This window comes from Electrophorus electricus, chromosome 1, assembly GCF_013358815.1.
Source record: "Electrophorus electricus isolate fEleEle1 chromosome 1, fEleEle1.pri, whole genome shotgun sequence".
Classification (NCBI taxonomy): domain Eukaryota; kingdom Metazoa; phylum Chordata; class Actinopteri; order Gymnotiformes; family Gymnotidae; genus Electrophorus; species Electrophorus electricus.
In genome coordinates this window covers 148747-169309 of record NC_049535.1, presented here as the reverse complement: position 1 = coordinate 169309, position 20563 = coordinate 148747, and the positions used below count along the sequence as shown (strand labels likewise).

The 20563-nt window shown below is 45.7% G+C and overlaps 1 protein-coding gene across 12 annotated transcripts in view; it reads right to left on the bottom strand.

Annotated features, from left to right (window-relative positions):
* Positions 1 to 20563, bottom strand: part of vps13c (vacuolar protein sorting 13 homolog C) — a 46821-nt gene that overhangs the window by 4052 nt on the left and 22206 nt on the right. For 6 of the 12 annotated variants that reach the window (XM_035533096.1, XM_035533102.1, XM_035533098.1 and 3 more), the window contains 42 exons: positions 20443 to 20502; positions 20159 to 20312; positions 19830 to 19949; positions 19491 to 19594; positions 19214 to 19381; positions 18607 to 18911; positions 18337 to 18484; positions 18007 to 18151; positions 17691 to 17815; positions 17378 to 17538; positions 16870 to 17135; positions 16412 to 16632; positions 15952 to 16044; positions 15496 to 15861; positions 15308 to 15397; positions 14973 to 15128; positions 14022 to 14286; positions 13558 to 13718; positions 13189 to 13310; positions 12757 to 13054; positions 11754 to 12143; positions 11231 to 11335; positions 10986 to 11150; positions 10657 to 10782; positions 10197 to 10330; positions 9916 to 10042; positions 9227 to 9462; positions 8727 to 8871; positions 8500 to 8640; positions 7833 to 7914; positions 7659 to 7728; positions 7227 to 7338; positions 6738 to 6851; positions 6461 to 6594; positions 6276 to 6357; positions 6034 to 6147; positions 5783 to 5858; positions 5528 to 5691; positions 5131 to 5176; positions 4832 to 4955; positions 1629 to 1640; positions 1003 to 1117 (listed from right to left, as the gene is read on the bottom strand). In XM_035533096.1, coding sequence (XP_035388989.1) covers positions 1003 to 1117; positions 1629 to 1640; positions 4832 to 4955; positions 5131 to 5176; positions 5528 to 5691; positions 5783 to 5858; positions 6034 to 6147; positions 6276 to 6357; positions 6461 to 6594; positions 6738 to 6851; positions 7227 to 7338; positions 7659 to 7728; positions 7833 to 7914; positions 8500 to 8640; positions 8727 to 8871; positions 9227 to 9462; positions 9916 to 10042; positions 10197 to 10330; positions 10657 to 10782; positions 10986 to 11150; positions 11231 to 11335; positions 11754 to 12143; positions 12757 to 13054; positions 13189 to 13310; positions 13558 to 13718; positions 14022 to 14286; positions 14973 to 15128; positions 15308 to 15397; positions 15496 to 15861; positions 15952 to 16044; positions 16412 to 16632; positions 16870 to 17135; positions 17378 to 17538; positions 17691 to 17815; positions 18007 to 18151; positions 18337 to 18484; positions 18607 to 18911; positions 19214 to 19381; positions 19491 to 19594; positions 19830 to 19949; positions 20159 to 20312; positions 20443 to 20502 — 6342 coding nt within the window. Of the gene's footprint in view, positions 1 to 70; positions 768 to 1002; positions 1118 to 1628; positions 1641 to 4831; positions 4956 to 5130; positions 5177 to 5527; positions 5692 to 5782; positions 5859 to 6033; positions 6148 to 6275; positions 6358 to 6460; positions 6595 to 6737; positions 6852 to 7226; positions 7339 to 7658; positions 7729 to 7832; positions 7915 to 8499; positions 8641 to 8726; positions 8872 to 9226; positions 9463 to 9915; positions 10043 to 10196; positions 10331 to 10656; positions 10783 to 10985; positions 11151 to 11230; positions 11336 to 11753; positions 12144 to 12756; positions 13055 to 13188; positions 13311 to 13557; positions 13719 to 14021; positions 14287 to 14972; positions 15129 to 15307; positions 15398 to 15495; positions 15862 to 15951; positions 16045 to 16411; positions 16633 to 16869; positions 17136 to 17377; positions 17539 to 17690; positions 17816 to 18006; positions 18152 to 18336; positions 18485 to 18606; positions 18912 to 19213; positions 19382 to 19490; positions 19595 to 19829; positions 19950 to 20158; positions 20313 to 20442; positions 20503 to 20563 lie in introns of those variants that run through there. The other 6 variants (XM_035533097.1, XM_027021797.2, XM_035533099.1 and 3 more) reach the window with 2 other exon arrangements.

The window sequence follows — 20563 nt, the reverse complement described above, 5'->3', positions numbered from 1 at the left end:
TACATTAGACATTAATTTGGTCATGCTTTGTTAAATATTGTTTCTTATAAAGATATTTTAAGCTTACATATACTGACATGAATTCACATTTATTATGCATAAACAACATGTACATACATATTTTTGAATATTTGTACATACATATTTTAGACATGGATATATGAATTCAAAGAAAAACTAGAAAAATAGAAAATAAAATGTTCTCAATTAATAGATTGCTATTAAAATATGCAAATCTACTGATTAATTAACATCTCATAGTTGCTTGCTATATGAATTAGTTGAAAAATTAAAAGTGATTGTGTCTTCTTAAAATTCTCTCTCATCCTAGATTTTAACCCAGATTTTAATATCATTTGTTTGAAATATCAAACACAGATCACAAAATGTATGGGTTTAAAATGATTTGGCAAAAACTAGTTTTAAAATGTAGACAGAATCAAAAAGTGGTTAATTCCAGCAAATTAGTAAAATTGGCAGGAAAGAAATCCTAATTATTACAGACAAAATCAGGTCTACTGCCACTAAACACAAACAGCGATAGACAGGCGCCAAATGAATTAAGCATTTCTACAACATTACAAACACAATCACTGAACATTCAGGAACAGGCAGCTCAGTCAGGAGTGGAATACGGATCAGGAATAAACCACTGGCTTCACCAACGTGTGTGCTATCACTCAGAAGTCCTCTATGTGGCTTAGATGTGCCTATGGGCCTAGATTAGTGGTCCCTTAAGAATCACAAACCCATTATTCCTCATCAGGCTGCATGTAGCAAATGAAAGAAAGGAAAGAAAGGATGAATATATTTAACTCCAGAAGAAGATAAAGAGCTGAGCAGGAGAACAGAACATCAGGGCAGGAAAGGTCAGGTGGTCAGGGATGAAACACTATAGTTGTCATTGTTTACATTAAGGAATTTCCAGCCTTTAGATCTTACATGTTAATCCATTAGGGTTAGTGTTAGTGGGGTTGGTGGAGAGGTGAGGGATCTCCGCACCTGGAAAAGGTCGTAGCCGTGGGACTCGTGGTGCTCGTACGGACGGATGATCCCGTCCTCTCTGATGAGTCGGACCGGCCTCAGCTTGGTCACGTCCTCAGTCGACTCCGCCACCCTGCCAATCAAATCCTAATATCAGGAATTGGACTTCACTATGTAATCAGACTTTACTAAGTAATCAGACTTTACTGTGTAGTCACTTTATACTTGTCTGCAGCCTTTCTTGTAGGAATGTTCATAAGAAATTTTTAAACATTTAAATCTCAGGTTTAGTGTTCAGATTATATATCAAAGTCACCATGTATAGAAGTGCATTTTATCCTCTAAGTGTGTGTACAATGATTGCATTATATTATACTATATCATTATATGGGCATTAGAAGTCTATAAGTGTGTATATTTACACTATATCATTACCATAACGTAAAATAACTGTATGGCTAAATATAATTAATATTAGAATTACATTAGTGTACCTTATCATTACTGTGGTACATTAGTGCACCTTATTATTATTGTGGTACATTTCTCAGTGACATAATTGCCCTTGCAACTTAGTTTGTAATCGTGTGTGAAATATCTAACATGCTATTGTGTGAAAAGTCTTTATCTTGGTGTGCTCTCACCTTAGGTTACCGCTATTTTGTAGCCATGGAATAACAAGGATATCAGTATAATCAGAAAGGACATGTGTGAACTGGTCAAGTGTTTACGGTACAGCGTGGTGGATGGTTATGCATCTCACAGAACCAGCAGAGAGCATCTCTGATGTGTGTGGTGAAGGAAACGCATGGAAAAGCCACACAGTAAAACATGATGTTCTGATTGGCCACTCAATTCTTGGGGACCAGGGGGATGGGAAAAGCGGTCAGTGTTATTGGTTAACAGTCTCTAAACTGCCATGGAGATGACAATGCTCTTCTGCTATTGGCTGGACAGGCTGGTGCCTGGTTAGTCCTGGAAGAGTCCTTGCAGGGCTGTTATAGTGGAGTAGGGAAGCAAGGCAATGATCTCGTGCAGGACTCTGGGACTGAAGAGCAGAGTAGGCACAGAGAGACAGATACACCCATAGAGACACACCCACCGAGACAGACACACCCACCGAGACAGACGCCCACAGAGACACACCCACGTGTGTTTACGTGTGTGTGTGTGTGTGTCATGGGAGTGTGTTTATGTTTGTGTGTGTGTCACGGGAGTGTGTTTACGTGTGTGTGTGTCTGTGTGTGTTTCTTTACTGTAGCACTTCTCTGCTCTTCTCTATGTGTCAGCCTGATCAACACACTCCAACAAAGGTGGAGATGTCGTCAGAGACCATGTTATCGTGATGGGGGGTGGAGCACATGTAGGTTCAAACAGTTACCTTTGCTGGAGGCTTTCATATTCAGAATAATGGACAAAAATGCACTGTGCAACAGCCTGCATCCTCCACTACCCACGATGCAATGCTTACCTTGATAGCATTTCCTTCCCTGCAGGGAAAAACACTCATGCCAGCAGGTATATATGCAACAGGTAGACGGAAATCCCAACTCTACAGTGTGTGAAGGTCTACAGTGTGTGAAAGTACAGTGTGTGTGTGAAAGACCATTGACTTTGTTCTTATGTGTTTAAATTGCCCCTCTCCAAACAAATTAATGGCATCATATAAATGCACACACACATGCGCGCGCGCGCACACACACACACACACACACACACACACACACACACACACACACACACACACACACACAGTAGTACTGAACTCAGTGAGTAACACGTACAGCGGGTGAAATAAGTATCAACACATCAAACCATAGATGTCCATAAATTAAGTTATGTGTAATAATGAGAAATGACACAGGGAAAAAGTATTGAACACACTTACTTAAATTTATTTAATACTTCATACAAAAGCCTTATTTGGTGATGGCAACTTCAAGACGCCTCCTGTATGGAGAAACTAGTCGCATGCATTGCTCATGTGTGATTTTGGCCCATTCTTCCACACAAACACTCTTCAAATCCTGAAGGTTCTGTGGGCTCCTTCTATAAACTCTGAGCTTTAGTTCCTTCCATAGATGTTCAGTTGGGTTCAGGTCAGGTGGTTGGCTGGGCCATTCTAGCAGCTTTATTTTCTTTCTCTGAAACCAATTGAAAGTTTCCTTGGCTGTGTGTCTGGGATCATTGTCTAGCTGAAATGTCAACCCTCGTTTCATCTTCATCTTCCTGGTAGATGGCAGCAGATTTTTAACAAGAATATCTCGGTACATTTGTCCATTCATCCTTCCTTCAATTATATGAAGCGTGCCAGTGCCGTATGCTGAAAACAGCCCCACAACCTGATGTTCCCACCTCCAAACTTCACTGTTGGTATGGTGTTTTTGGGGTGATATGCAGTGCCTTTTGACCACCAAACATGGTGTGTATTATGGCATCCAAAGAGTTCAATTTTGGTTTCATCTGACCAGACTATATTCTCCCAGGCTTCACAGTATTTCACAGGCTTGTCTAAATGTTGTTGAGCAAACTTTAAACGTGCTTCAACATGCTTTTTCTTCAGTTATGGAGTCTTGCGTGGAGAGCGTGCATACAGGCCATGGAGGTTGAGTGTATTACTTATTGTTTTCTTTGAAACAACTGTACCTGCTGATTCCAGGTCTTTCTGTAGCTCTCCATAGGTGGTCCTTGGCTCTTGGACAACTCTTCTGATAATTATTTTCACTCCTCTGTCTGAGATCTTGCGGGGAGCACCTGGTCGTGGCCGGTTTATGGTGAAATGATGTTCTTTCCACTTCCGGATTATGGCCCCAACAGTGCTCACTGGAACGTTCAGTAGTTTAGAAATTCTCCTGTAACCAATGCCATAGTATGTTTTGCAACAATAAGGTTGTGAAGGTCTTGAGAGAGCTCACAGGTTTTACCCATCATGAGATGTTTCTTGTGTGGCACCTTGGTAATGAGACACCTTTTTATAGGCCAGCAGTTGAACCAGCTGATATTAATTTGCACTAAGTAACAGGATTGCTTTCTAATTACTGATAGATTTCATCTGGTGTCATGACTTTTCATGGCTTTTTGCACCTCTCTTTCTTCATGTGTTCAATACTTTTTCCTGTGTCATTTCTCATTATTACACATAATGTATGGACATCTATGGTTTCATTTCTTTGCATGTGTGAATTTGATGGGTTGTTACCAACATCTGGTGAGACTTTCATGTCAATAGCACCTTTAGAAATATATTTACTTAAAAAATTGGTGACGTGTTCAATACTTATTTCACCAGCTGTATGCACATACACACACACATACACACACACACACACACGCACACACGCACACACACAAAACATATTCAGGTATTAAAAGAAAGCCACAAAATTAGTAAAAACACAGAAAAACAAACCCAACACCAAAAAGTGTGTGTGTGTGTTATGTGTGTGTGTGTTATTTGTGTGTGTGTATGTGTGTGTTATAGATGGGTGTATTATGTGTGTGTGTGTGTGTGTTATAGATGTGTGTGTGTTATAGATGCATGTGTGGTGTGTGTTATAGATGGGTGTGTGTGTGTTATAGATGGGTGTGTGTGTTATAGATGTGTGTGTTATGTGTGTGTGTGTGTGTGTGTGTGTGTTATGTGTGTGTGTGTGTGTGTGTGTGTGTATGTGTGTTATAGATGTGTGTATTATGTGTGTGTGTATTATGTGTGTGTGTATGTGTGTTATAGATGTGTGTGTGTGTGTTATATGGGTTAGGGTTGTCTAACTTCTGGACCCCTTCGTGTGTGTGTGTGTGTGTGTGTGTGTGTGTGTGTGTGTGTGTGTGTGTGTGTGTGTTGTCTAACCTCTGGATCCCTTGAAAGGTGCTGCTGGCCATGTCCACGATGCCTGCTGTAGGGCGGGTGACCACGCCCACCAAGCCCTTACCAATCCCCTTAAAGAATCCAGCCGCACCCTCTCGCTTTGCCCCTAAACCAGTGAGCACAGCCAGTCAAAAACCATCTGGGCTGTGACCCTTCATATACATACAGCTGAGTATGAGGCCTGCATGACCAGATATGTCTACTATTCATGAATGGTTGGGATTAGTCATGCTCATCTGAGATTAGCTGGGGTTGTATGAAGTTGCTGTGATTAGTCATACCCTCCACAGGCTTGGTAACAATCCCTGTCACTCCTCCTACCACTCCCTGTGAGGAAAACCACAGAGACACTCTTCAGACACTATCCACCCTGACCTGCTAGATCTCCATCTCAAAAGATGGAGTGTGGCTTTGAGCCACATTGAAATGTCCAGCTAATGTGTTCCTTATTGCTGAAATAACAGACCTGTAAACAACAATAAATATTCACAGCAAACAGTAATATTCATGTGAATATGAAAAACTGTTTCATTATATAAGGCAAAAACATCCTGGTCACTGCTACAGTACACATATGCACACTCAGGCGCACACACAGACACACACACACACACACACACACAGACACAGACACACACACAGACAGACTGTGTCCAGGGTTAGGGTGAGTCTGCATACCTTCAGAAGGCCTTTGCCCCCCTTGGCCAAACTGTCTCCAAAGTCTCGGGGAGGTCTGTTCATCTCCTCCCTGCGTTTCTGCTGGTACTCCTTGTCCATGGTGATGGCTGCTAGACCTTTCCCCACTGAACCTGTTATACGAGACACCATCCCAGCGGCACCCCCTACAGGACAAGGAGGCATGTCTGGGTTTGTAATGCGCATAAAAGGGTGTGTGTGTGTATTTGTTTGTGTATGTGTGTGTGTGAGACTTACCCACTGTGTGCCCTAACAGACTACGCACACCAATGACAAACCCTTCTGCAAACTCTTCAGGCCCCTGAACAGCCCCCTAATTAAAGGACAGAGAGTGAAGACCAACGACATGTCTCAATCTTAGCTCACTTGTGAGCAGACAGAACTCATCAAAACTAAAGCCTCTAGAAAACACCACACCACCCACACCTCCCCCTACAGGACACCCTCTATACCACCCCCAAAGAAAGATGAATGATGGACTTTCAGACCTGGAAAGGCTCATAGAAGAATGCCTCCACCCCCTCTGAGAGCCCCCGGATCAGACCGAATGGGTTCCCCAGCACATCCAAGCCCAAGACAAGCACGTACATCTGCTTCAGGAACTACATGGCCGCAGAAGGGAAAAGACAGCTACAATAAATAAGATGGGTGTGTGTGGGTGTGTGTTCATGTGTGTGTGTATATGAGAATGTGCACGTGTGAGAATGTGTGCGTATGAGAAAAATCTGACCTGTTCACTGTAATGTCTAATCACGGCCCACATCAGTTTCTCTCTGCGGTAGAACTGATACTTCACCTCAAAGCAAGCCAGTCTGCAAACAGTAACCCAAAATGGACAGTTGACAACGCATTTCTGTTGTAACTCATAAGAACAGGAGTTTAATAGGCTCATAATGTCTGAACTGTGATACTCACTTAAAGATGAGGTCATCTACATCAGTAAGCGTTGCACCAATACTTTTAAGAAGAAGATTGACTGACTGGATCGCAACCATATCACCCTCCTGATGGTCCTCTCCACTGGAGCCCAGAGACAGACTCAGATGGAGCTATACACACACACACACACACACACACACACACACACACACACACACACACACACACACACACACAGCTTGGCATTCTACACACAGTATAGGTATTGAGAGGGCACTGGCTGTGTTTAACGTGGAACAGCTCGGCGTCTCACTTTAATGGGGGAGATGTGGAAGTGCTCAAAGAAGCTGAGGCCTGATGTGTCGTTAATGGAGCTCTCCATCAGCTGAGCCTGCAGGGCCTCCAGGTCTCTCTCAATCAGGGCAGTCTGCACACAGACACAGGTTAGTCTGCACACAGACACAGGGCAGTCTGCACAGTGATACAGCAACTATCAATACATACAAACAACTATTTATATTCTATTTCTCTGATATATGCACATTAACTCAATTTATCTCACTTTCTTTCTTTTTAAAATACACAGGTGTATTTTATAATTGTAAATCATATATTATTGTAAATAACAACGTTCTTATTATTGAATCCAAGTAGTTCTCAATCAGCCCAGCAGGGGGCGGTGTTTTTCATGACTTCAACATACAGTGCCACTGAACCATTTCCACCAAAGGAACCTTCACTGCACTTTCCCTTCTACTGACATAGAGCAGCGAGTCTGCATGGCCTGTGTTCCCACACACACCTTCTGTTTGTCCTCCTGGGTGTCAGTAACAGGTGTAAAGAGAGCCAGGACCGCTGCCAAAAAGCCCTGATCAACCTTAACAGCCATCTCCTGCACTAGCATCATGAAGTACCTGTACAAACACCCACACCCACACACACACACCCTTCAAACTTGGTTCATACTTTAGAAGCAACTGTAAGTAAAATGGAAAAGGTAAGAATAATTTAATTATGATGTGTAGTAATGAGCTGCAGGGAAAGGCTGAGTATTAGAGGAGCATATAGATTGAGTATTAGAGGGGTATTAAAGCTGAGTATTAGAGGGATATTAAGGCTGAGTATTAGATGGGTGTAAAGGCTGAGTATTAGAGGGGTGTAAAGGCTGAGTATTAGAGGGGTGTAAAGGCTGAGTATTAGAGGGGTATAAAGGCTAAAATAAAGCAGGACTTACTTAAACTGCATCACTTGGCTGTGTTCGTTAAATCTTGTGATGATGCTCATATCAATAAAGGGCTTTGGCTCTGAACACACACAAATGAAACATCAACAGATGTGTAATTAGTCCCTGTGGAGCTGATGTATACAACACGCAAACATACACAGCCAGGACCCCATGACACCACACCTGAGTCCAGGGCAACAGACTTGGGTGGTGGGACAGGATGAAAAACGATGGGGAACATGGCTCCTGGGAGCTGGTTATCCACCTGAAACACACACACACACACATATATGAGTGCAAGAATTGTGTGTGCAGTATTTCAGTGCATTATGTAAGTAGTTGATCACATGATTTATTACAAGAGTGTAGAGAGACAAAAATGTTATTTCTAGTAATCTGACTAAATTCATGCTCATTTTCCTGAGTTCAGTCTAAGATACATGCTTTGCACCTGTGGAATGAGGACGGGGGGCCCATGTGATAGGGGGCCCTGTAACTTTTGGCAGACTCCCTGCTCCAGAAAAGCTTGTATGTTTAGCAGCATGGCTTTGGAAGTGCTCCCTGGGAGCTGAACCTTCAACTTTGACCTGCTCGACCTGGTGTTCACAAGCTCTGCAAACAGCCACCTGAGGTAGCTTATTCCAGCAGCTGTAAAGTTTCTTGTAAGGCAAGTTTCTTTCCAAAGCAAGTTTTCTCTCAGTGCCATCTGTGGTACCAGAGGACCCAACACAGACCACACGGACTGGCAGGGAGTCACTTGCTCCCGTTAGTATCTGGACAAGCCCACTAGGGCTTTCATCTGGCTTTGTGAGGCTTTGCTTTGTGCTCTTCCCACCATGCTATACATTACCTGCAGCCAGTGGAGCTGGGCACGGAGGCTCCTCTGGTGTGGAGACTGCTTCAGCTCCACGTGGATACCAGACAGGAAGTTCCTCCGAATGGAGCAGGAGAATGGGTGTCTCATCAACATAGGAATCCTTGCAAAGTTCACCTGATTAACGCACACACACATACACTTACACTCTGACCTATTAAATGCCACAGTGTGTTTGTGAAGGAATGGCCCAATGTCGTCACCTCTAGCCCAGTTTCCAGTTTGACCCAGCCTGGTTCTGTAATTCCACTGACATGGTCCTGGTAAGCCCTCTCCAGAAGACTGATGTTCTTACAGTTAAATGACTTCCAACGGTTTTTTGGTCTCATCTCCCAAACCACACCAGAACTAAACAGAAATTAAATTAACTTGTAACTTCATTAACCTGCAAGTCTCTGTGGTCTTTTTTTTTCTTCAGATATCTTTGTTAAGGTTTTCATCTGTAGTCACTACGGCTCATTCTGTCCAAGTTGGTCTGTCTTGCTGTTTCAACTACCACAATCACACATCCCCTAAACACATTTTCAATATCCTTTATTCTTGTTTTGGGTTTCATTCTCAGTAAGAACAAACACTTCTACAGTCACCATTACTTTTACTCATTTCCTTCATTTGTATATGGGGTCCATCGGTTGCATCATCTGATGTTAAAACCCCGGGGGGTGGAGCTGGCGTGGGTGGAGGTGGGGGGGCTTCTCTTTACCTGGTGATGCCCACGTATGCGATTTCCTGTTTGTGGTCGTTGTTGATGAGGGACAGACCCAGATTTTGCAGTGACACGGTCACTTCCTGCTGGAACTGCTCCAGTTCCTCAGCCTGCCGAGCTTTGGTTACCACAGCGACATCTTCGGTGAAGAGTAGCACACGTTGGCGTCCATCCAGGAAGGAAACCCAGTGTACCTGCGCCAGGCCGTCATACGCAAACTGCCCGCACTCATCCTACAAACCACCCAACCAACACAGCCACATCTCAGTACAACGCCCACATCACCCACGCTGCCTGAAACTGCAACGATCGATGGTCACGTCCCACATACACACGGAGTGTAAAACACGTCAGAGCTTTATAGTAATGCCTTTAGTATAGATTTCTTTTTTATTTGCTGTGTTCAGAAATGTAGAACAAACAAAGGAAACCTTTTTATAGCACCACTATAAAATATTTATTTTTTTAAGTAAAGCCAAATGGGCTGCTATATTTATCAGATGTTTGGACATTTACTATTATAGCAGAATGGCCATCACACTTAAAGAGCAGGTGTTAAGCAGCCTGTGAGGTATCAGACGGAGTACCATATAGTATTGAGTATCACATAGTATTAAGCAGTGTGTGGTGTTGAGGAGTGGCGAATGGTGTTGAGGAGTGTGTGGTGTTGAGTCATGTTCACTCACCTTCAGCAGGTCGAGTTCTCCACTGTGGCCTTGACTGGTCCAGCACAGCTTGCGTTCGCCTGCAGGGTCGTTCCAGGCAAAGAGCAGAGACTCACCAGGGTTCAGCTCCCGACTCGTTTCACAGCCACTGCACACACACACACACACACACACACACACACACACACACACACACACACACACACACAGCACAGACCAGTTAACAGAACAGTGACTGAGAGCATTCTGGGAGATGAATCCTGAATACAGCAGCGAGCTGGTGTTCAGTAGGATGTGCTGACCTCTGTCTGACGGAGATGGTGACCCATGGCGTGTGGTTGACGAGCAGAGCAGGAGCTGCACCCTCATAGTAATCCGAGAAGCTGACCACAGTGGAGTGGTCCGAAATGTTCACATCCACAATGATGCCGCCATACTGTGAGCAAAGACACACAGCTGTCAGCTTGTGGGGAGTAACTCTGCATGAGGCCTTCAGAGCTACGAATAAATTCTTTAGTTGAGCCCGTAGTGAATGAGAGATGTTTTGCAAATGCAAATCAAATGTATCTTTATGTTATTCTATTTAACTGAGAGCAGCAGTTGCATAGAGATAACAGTTACATTTACAGATACAGCATTTAGCTGAATTACAATTCTGACTAAACATAACTTGAGTAATTGAAGGTTAGGGGTCTTGCTCAGGGGCCCAACAGTGGCAACCTGGTGTAACCCCGCCCCACTCACACACCCCACCCCCTGTACCTGCTCCATGCTGAGTAGAGTGCCATTATCCTGCTTGTTGAAGAAGAAAGACTTAGAGGCAGATTCAGAACCCACCACTCGGACACACAACCTTCCTGTACTGGACTCTGGCCATAGGGGAAGGCACTGCAGCACGTACGCACACACAGAAAGACATGCATACACACACACACACAGACACACACACACACACACGCAGGCATGCACGCACACACACAAAGACATGCATACACACATCATACACACATGTATAAACACACTAATTACATGAAACCCGCTGTAGACAATCTTTGAAATGACTTCAAAATAAGAGCCTGTGGTTTGTGTACCTCTGTGGAGGAGATGTAGTGCCATTTGCCGCCACTGTGGGCTTTTCCGTTTTGCACCTCCCCCACCTCCAGCTCAAAGCAGGACTTGTTCACCAGCGTGTAGAAGGGACTCATAGTCACAATACGAGTCAGGTTAAAACTGCTCATCTGAATACTGACCCCCACCTAGAACAAGCAGATCTAGTCAGACCACACACACACACATCGACGCAAACACACTCATCTTCCATCACCTCACACCTCACCAGGTAATCCATGGTTCTATCTGAGCAGCGGACACAACCGTAACTGCCCACAGTGTCCAAAGAGAAGCCATCTGACCAGGAGCTGGTGGACACGCACAGCTGTAGCTGTGAGGAAGAGAATCATCACATCACTGAACCACACACACATCCAAACAAGCTACTTCAGACTTACACATTTTGCAAGTGTTTTCTAGTTTGATGGGAATCATTCACTGTCTTCATTTTCTTCTTTTCAAACCTTCAAAAAAGGGAAAACACTAAAACCATCCATATAGAAAAGGGAGACACAAAAGGGAGATAGTGTTGAAGACTTCACATCAAGCTTGGTTACTTGGATGGATTTTGTTTCAGCTTTGAAGTTGCTTAAACCTAAATATCTTGCAGATAACACCAACAGTCTCCTCATGATATAGTGTGGGCAGATATTGCACACATATGCACTGCCACTAGGTGGTGCGCTCACATCTCCAATGTGGTGGTGTTTGGCCACAGTCTACAAGCTTCTGCATGGCATCACACTCACTTTGTTTTTGCTGAAGATGTTCTTCTTCTTGAAGGAGAACAAGATGACATCACGGAAGTCGGCCGGGTGCTTAACATACGCGTCGTCCGCACGGTACTGCAGCACGCGGGACGTCTTGTTGATGATCCAGTATGGGCTGAAGACAGAGAGGACAAGCCTGCCCGCCCCACGCGTCACGTGGACACACAGATCCACGCTAAGCTGCTCACTAGTGTCGCTGGTGAAGCAGACAGGTGAGAACTCAGCCATGGCCTCGCTGACCTGCACATGACTGGTCCAGGTGCGGCCCTGGTACCCCACCAGCACCAGCTCCATGAGCTGGCCGCTGAGTCGTGCGTTCAGGATGTCGGCGCTGATGCCTTCCTGTAGCTCGTGGGACTCTGCTGAACCCTGAGGGGGGCACACAGGCAGCGATGGGAACTACACGGCGCTTCATAACCAACACAGTATCAAACGTGGCCCACTTACAAATGATGTACATTTTCTAGTAGTAGACAGAAATGGTAACAAAAGGAATCAATTATTATTGAGATATTCTACAAGTGGTTTCCAAGTGTACTTGCAGCAGGGTGACAGCAACGAGCACAGTAATTGAACTGTGGCCCTGGCACGTGTGGGTGTGGCTCTGGCACAAATGGGCATGTTCCAGGCACATGTGGGCATGGCACAATGCATGTGAGGGCATGGCTAAAATGTTTGCATTTTCCCGGTCAGTGCACACTTTAATCCCATGCAGAGTGTGACACAGTGCAATGACAACATGCCGGAAAAACTTTACAAATGAGGAAACAGATGTACTTGCTGCAGTTTAAATGCCCCGCCCCCTGCTGTGCCACTCCTCCCACCTGGTGACACGTGTAAGTATTCCTGTCCACCTAATTAAGACACAGATTTAAATGTGCATGTGCCCTACAAACGTCGTCAAACAGAGCGTTAGGCAGCTTTTAAAGTCTCACGCAGCCACGAGGTCAGAGCACACGGACGGACTGTGTGGGCGCAGTACCTCCAGCAGGTAACGTAGGGTGTATGGTAGCAGGTTCCGCAGTGTGATGGCAGGGTGCAGATGAATCACATACGCAGGGTCCCAGTCGTCCTCGCCCTGACTGGAGATGTGTCGCAGGACGTCGGGCACTGCCAGCGCGGTAATAACCAGCGGCAAGCAGCTGCTGTCCCGCGCGGGACACTGCAGGACAGAACGCACCTCTGAGCTGACATGCACCTGCTCCTTCCAGGTAATGCACGTGGTCGACTCGCTGTAGAACCCCTCCAGAGACCCCACGGGCAACAGGAACAGCTGAGACCTACAACACACCATGGCAGTTACACACACACACAACTTACATCTACAACACACCACTGCAGTTACACACACAACATAGCTCATATGTTTGTATTTCTATTAACTATATGACTACTTGTATCACAACTTCCATACCTGTAAGTGTCCAGCGTGACATGAAACTCTTTCTGTGGTTCAGCAACACCCACATTAAGCAATCCACCCATCTCTGGTGAGAACTTCACAACAGCAAAAGGCACAGAGAAATGATTCTTTATCTACAACAGACCAAAGAAAACAACATTAGCATCAATACCATTTTAGTTACTTCTGCATTATGTACAGATTAGACTTAAAGTTTCATTCTAAAACACTTAATAATAATAATAATAATAATAATAATAATAATAAGCACTCCACCTCAAGGTCATGTCATTTGTAGATGAGACCCTGTTAAGTAACCCTGCTCGTCTCCCTCACTATCAGCACTGCTTATCGGGGTTCTTGGGTTCTCCACACACTTGCCTGTAACGGCGATCGCACGGTCATCACTTTGTTGCCGTCTGAGGCATTGATCTGCAGCAGCACAGACACGGCCTGTGCGGCGCCCGGCTGGCGCACATTATAGAGCCGCCGTCCAGGCTTATCCACGGGGACGCTGGAGATCTCACTGTAGCCCACCGGCACTGCACACCCACCACACACACAGTCAGAGGGTCATACATTCCCACACCAGCACAGCAGGACCACCGATCCAACCTTAGATTTGGCAGATTTAAATGATGAATTCAGGATCATCTGTATATTCAGATTTATCTAAATTGGTTGTTCTACATGTTTCCAGAGAGGAAGGCTGTGACGTGCATACTTGTTTTTGAGCTAAATACCATCATCAGACATGCAGCAGGGAAAAGGATTTGAAACCACTAAACAGATAACAGCATTCCCACACGAGATTAGGATTAGGACTATGATTAGGAGACGCCCACCGATGCTGAGGTTGAACAGACAGCTCTCCTGTCTCTGCAGTGCTGACAGCTTTCCCCTTGAGGAAGACTCAAAGATAGAGTACTCCAGGTCCACGCTCTCTCCCACTGCCACCTCATGCACTTTGCCTTTAGCAGATGGCTTGACCATACAGAGATTAGCACTGTGCTGGATGAGGAGAGGAATTCCCAGAGCATTCCGGATGGTGAACGGAGCCTTTTCCTTCACAGTGGGATCGAAAGTGGATGCAGTGCTCTCAGAGAAAGCCTGTCAATCAAGCCCCAAGAAAACGCAACACACATGAAAACTACGGAATATTTTATCCATGGAATATTTTGTTTTGTTATTCACGGTACATAATCTGTGTGTAAAGTTTTGGCATGCTGAAACAGTGTACAGTCAAATCTGATTTATTTATTTATATGCATTAACACATAAGGTCTGATTGAGAGCAGGACAGCTAAGAGCAGGTTTAATGTACTCAAGTCTGTGATTAAACTCTCTGGAATCAGGTGACACTAATTCTAACTGAACAGACTTCGAGTCAAATCTCTTCATTAAAAGTCCAGAAAATAAAATAATAAGGGAAATATAGTGAATATTGAGCCATCTGACCAAAACTGTCTCTGAATCTTGTGGTCCGAGTACCAGCAGTTCTGTCCCGTTTCCCAGATGGAAGTGAGAAGAAAACTAATACCCAACCTTACATTAATCTTCAGAGGGACAACTAGGGTTAGGATTAAGGACTAGGATGAGGATTAACAGATAAGGTTAGGGTTAAGGACTAAGGTTAGGGTTAAGGACTAGGGTTAGGGTTAAGGACTAGGGTTAGGGTTAACGACTAGGGTTAGGATTAAGGACTAGGGTTAGGGTTAACGGCTAAGGTTAGGATTAAGGACTAGGGTTAGGGTTAACGACTAAGGTTAGGGTTAACGACTAGGGTTAGGGTTTACCTGGGCAAGGTTATGGAAGACGTTTAGACAGCACTTGGACACTGTGATGTTCATAGTGTCTTTGGAGCAGATGCTGATGGCAGTGCACGGATCAGGCAGCATTATGAAGTCATCACCAGGAACAGGACTCTTGTCCCGAACAGGGTTCGTCTTCATCTACACACAGACACAAAACTCAAGGCAGTTCGAAATGGAAGACAAGTAAAGACAGAACAGAGAGACAAACTCCAAGAACACAAGAAGACAAAGAAGACACACCCCAAACCTCAGTAAATGATGACTACAAGAAACGTAAAACGACCAGTATAGGAAAGGTAAGTAAGGTGGAGCAGCACCTCCACTGTGAGGTTCCAGCGCCGTGTACCGTTGTCCACTCTCTCTATGAAGGGCTCCCACACTGCATGAGTCTCATTAAAGTAGTTCACCTGAAACACAGCAGAGGTCAATACAAAGCACCTCACCAGACCAGATTACAGCTCTCTCTCTCTCTCTCTCTCTCTCACACACACACACACACACACACCTCCAGCGTCATATCCGCAGACAGGCTGAGGAGGGAAGACCAGTTCCTGGCACAGCCGCTGAAGGAGGACTCAGCCAGCAGCAGAGGGGTGGTGCGGTGACCCTGGCCCGACTCCACAGTCACCTGCACCACCTTCACCTCCACCTTGAAGCTCTCGCCCTCTTGGCTGCTGCTGTCCGCCTCACGGAAGTTCTCGACAGCCTCGGTCGCACTCTCCACGCCCAGGAACCAGTGGTTGCAGGAGTAGATGTTCCTCACAGCCCACAGGGAGCACACGTCCTCAGTCTTCTCAGTCTGCTCCTGAAGGGGTTTGGGAGTCATGGCTGCAGTTATGGTCATCACGGTGTTGAGGATCACTGGGGAGACCTGAGAACACGCAGGGAGAAGGAGGGAAGTCCAGAGATCGACACCGTCCCGCCCGCGCTGACAACCAATCACTGCAGGACTGCAGCTCACCTTCACGATGACCTCCTGTACAGTCACGGAGCCCGTCAGCGGGGCGTGTCCTGACTTTCTGGCCTCCAACACAACAGAACATGGTCTGAGCACCTGAAATATTAGAAACATAATGAATAACAACTAAGAATACTATAGTACAGACAAAAAAATGTTTAATTCATCAGCAAATGTGATATCAATATGAAATCAGTGTTTGAATATGCATGACTATTGTATATGTGCATGACTGTTGTGTAATAATAGGTGGAGGTGTAATAACAGGTGGGTGTAATAGGTGGAGGTGTAAAAACAGGTGGATGTAATAGGTGGAGGTGTAATAACAGGTGGAGGTGTAATATGTGGGTATAATAACAGGTGGAGGTTTAATAGCAGGTGGAAGTGTAATAGCAGGTGGAAGTGTAATAGCAGGTGGGTGTAATTTGTGGAGGTGTAATAACAGGTGGAGGTGCAGACGTACAGTGGTGACAGCCTTGCTGTCCTTCTTCCTGATGAAGGGGCAGGCCAGAACCTTGAGGCCCCTCACGTTGGCCGTCAGCTGGGTGTCCTGCTGCATGACAACACTGACATCACACTGGAAGGAGGAGACTAGTGCAGGTGACTCCGCCTTCACCAGACTGGCCACAAACACCACCTCAGGGTCCACCATGACGGCTCGCAGCCTGGTCCTCTGAGACACAGCTAACACAAAACTCCAGTGAAGGTCTCTCCTCACAGAGACATGTGTAATAACGCACACACAGAACTGCAGAAATGTGCCGCACAGACATTTAACACGCTTCTGTTCATATTCGCGGCATTCGGCAGAATCTTTGTGGAGAGACTGAGTGATACTGTCTAAGTGTGTGTGATGGTGTGAGCAGGAGTGTGTGCGTGTGTGTGTGTGTGTGAGAAGGTGTTAGCTGTGTATGCTGCTACCTGCACTGGGCTCTGCCTGGCCCTGTCTCTCTGAGAGCTGTTTGAGTGACAGGTGGCTGGGTTTGTCCAGCATTGTGGTTGATGGCAGGGGCGGGGCCTGGGGCAGGGCCTGTATAAAGAAGTCCGCCACAGCCATGAGGAACTCCACGCTGGCACAGAGGTAGAGTTTCTGCAGCACAGCCACCACCGAACGCTCGTCTGCACACTGCGAGAACGTCACGTCTATCATGGCATCAGAACTCTCTTCATCACGCCTCCCCAGCATCCTGACAGCCAATCAGACACAGAGACACTCTGACTAGGGGAAATGGGGGGGAAAAAAATCTACATTTTTAACTGACTTCCAATCATGTAATATGGAGATGCATAATTTAAATGGATAATTTGACAAGTGAAATAATACACTATATTGAAATGTGTGTGTGCTAGTCCATACTGTGTGTGCGTGCATGTCCATGCATGTGAGTGTCTACGTGTGCATGCGAGAGAGAATGTATGTGTGCACCACCTGGATGTGACTCTTTCAACGTTGGCTCTCCTGTCATCCAGGCTGCAGGTGGTGAGGATGGTGGAAACCTCCAGACTGCTGTTATTAAACATCTTCCCAGTAGCCTTCATCTTACAGAGCATAAACTCCCCTAGACACAAGTCCTCCTGGTGAACACCAGCCTACAGCACACAGGCAGAGATTCATTCACACAGCTATCAAACAAAAATGCATGTACACCACAAAACAGTAACACTGGTTATGAATGAAACACGCACGCACGCGCGCGCACGCGCACACACACACACACACACACACACACACACACACACACCTGTGTGGGATCATTGCTGTAAAGTACCAGACCCAGAGATTCAACATTGAAACTGAACTTCACACTCTCCACCAGCTCAGCCTCTGTGGACTTGCTTTCTGGTTGCTTCTCCACACCATGCTCACCTGGACAAAGGAGACACATACCAGGCTCAGAGGAACAGACACACACACACCATATGCTCACCTCGACAAAGGAGACACAAACCATGCTCAGAGGAACAGGCACACATTTGCATACTCACATCAGTCCACTCTCTCATCAGTCTATTAAAGGCCAGGTGTAACCAGTGTGTGAGCAGCGGTGTGTATGTTACCTATGAGAGTGTGAGGTGTGACTGCCACGGGTGCTGGTTTCCCCGCTGCGTTCAGGCTCTGGGGGGGCTGGACACTGCTGGCCTCACTAATGTTCTCCGTCAGGATCTTCAGCAGGACTGTCAGGTCATCCTGACTCAAAGCCACCTTCAACACACAGACCAGCAGAGACTCTCATGGCCAGTGACTGGAGTCCTGCAGTACACACTACAGCTGGGTAACACAATCCTTAGAGGAGTTATGCACATTATCAGTGATGCTTGAGAAAAACAAGGCTTTTCTCCAGTTCAGAATCACGATTGCTGCATAAAAGCAGGAAGATGTGGACTCACTTTCATGGGCTTCAGATCTCCATCCAGCTCCAGACCAGCCATGTCCTGGTACCAGCTAGCAGCCAGGTTCCGCCTGACGGACAACACCATGTTGACGGGCTGCAGGAGCTCCGTCCTGAGCTGGGCTGAGTTCTTCTCCACAAAGATTCTAAAAACCCATCAGGATTATTAAACCAAATTTTGAGATAAAGAAAGACAAAAGAATAAAATGACTGAGTTTATAATAATGGAGCAGGGAAGAAAGCACGAGAATGCTGAGCATGTTCTCACCTGGAGAGCTTGAGCTGAGTGAGCTCCAGGTTCATGTCATCTATGACAGCAGGGAGTGGACAACCCTCAACAGGAAGCAGAGCAAAGCTGTTGCTCACAGTAATGAGACCCAGGTCGGCCTCCACGGCATTATGGGACATGGAGGACTGAGGGATTATGATGAGCGGGGCCTTTAGTCTTATGTCCATAGAGAGTCTGAAACTCTTCTGAGCGAAGTCTCTGACGCTGGAGGCAGCCTTCTCTGCTGCCTGGGCCGTAGCCGTGCTCAGTGCCTCCTTGGCCATCTGGAAGTTGTTACTAAAATTCTGTTGAAGTCAAAGAAGTAGACGTGGACACGGAGCTGCACTTCCGTCTGAGTCAGTACAGTCTCGCATCCTACACCCTAAACCCAAGTCAGTCCACACCAAGCCGAACCCAAATCAGACTCTAAACTTACTCAGTACATAATTACAAATCAGTTCATGTTGAAATACACACCACCATGTTTAAATAAAACCATCACAAAAGTTCTGTTACTCAGGGGTTCTTTGTTCTGTTACTGGGGGGTTCTTGGTTTCGTTACTGGGGGCTCTGGGCCAGTGAGGGTTTGGGTCAGGCACACACTCACCAGCAGCGACATGGTAAACTTGTGCAGATACACCACTTGAATGCAGCCCACACTGAGCCTGATCTTGCCATCCACCTTTGAGGTGTCCGTGTATCCAGCCCCTTCTGTGGCTTTAGGGGTTAAACTCAAACTGAAACTGAAAACCTCATCACCCACAATAGAGATGGCCTAGAGAGAAAACACACAGAATAAAGAGGCACTAAAGTAACAGTAATTATACAGAGGTCTACACTGTGGAGACTTGGACACTGTAGATACTGTGACACTTCTGACTTGCCTTCTTGTGAATGGTTTTTGGATCCACATTAATGACGATGAAATCTCGCAGCCTGGCAGACATGTGTGTCTGAGTGCCCTGCAGGAGTAGGGCGCCGTGCAGACCTATGAGCAGGACATGGTGGGTTCTTTTCAACTCACTTGACCACCTACAGCTCATTTAAAAATATTGCTAATGTCACAGCATTCACCCAATGCTAATTAGGCGCTAATGCTAATCAACAGATAACGTTATCCAATTCTGGCATTTTAATACACATTTGAACAAGTAGGACACACAAAAACTCCTGTAAAGGCACTTGGCCTGAGGGGTAGAGGAGAGAACGTAGAGGAATCTGACCCTGAATCTTGATGTCGGCCATGTTGCAGCTTTGGTCACACACCAGCACACTGAAAGCACCCAGACGCATGTCCACCTTCAGGTCAATGACATCACCATCAGAGGGGGAGCTCACCACCACTGGGGCAGGAACAGAGATGCAGATGTGTGTGTTCCTGCGCTCTTGTGAATATGTGTATTTACTTTATGTGTAGGCACAACACAGATTATATATGACTTATTATGAGTGAGTATGAGTGAGTATGAGTGAGAGTGTTTTGTGTGTGTGTGTGTGTGTGTGTGTGTGTGTGTGTGTATGCATGTGTGTGCAAGCGTGGTTACACTCGTACTGGACTTGGCTGAGATTGTTCTCACATCTTCACTTCTCCTCGCATCTTTCTCCAATGCAGGCAGGTGTTTGGAGGACATGGCAGCAGACAGGAAGTCCATGATGGAGAGGAGAACCTCAGTGTGTAACATCAGGTCCAAGGAGGAGAAAGTAACCTACACACACATGTACATGTGCACGCACGCACGCACACACGCATTATATGCCAATTAAGCATGCTGGGTAAGAACACAAGCCTCGTAAATGCTTCAACATTAATTAAATAATGAACTAATGAAAACTTACATCCATAATCTGTTCTATATTCTTGAAAACAGAAGCAAAATTTGGTCCATTTCGATCAGCCTGTTCAACAAACCACATTAGAAACATTAACAGTGTTAGAGTAGAAAGTTCACAGATATTT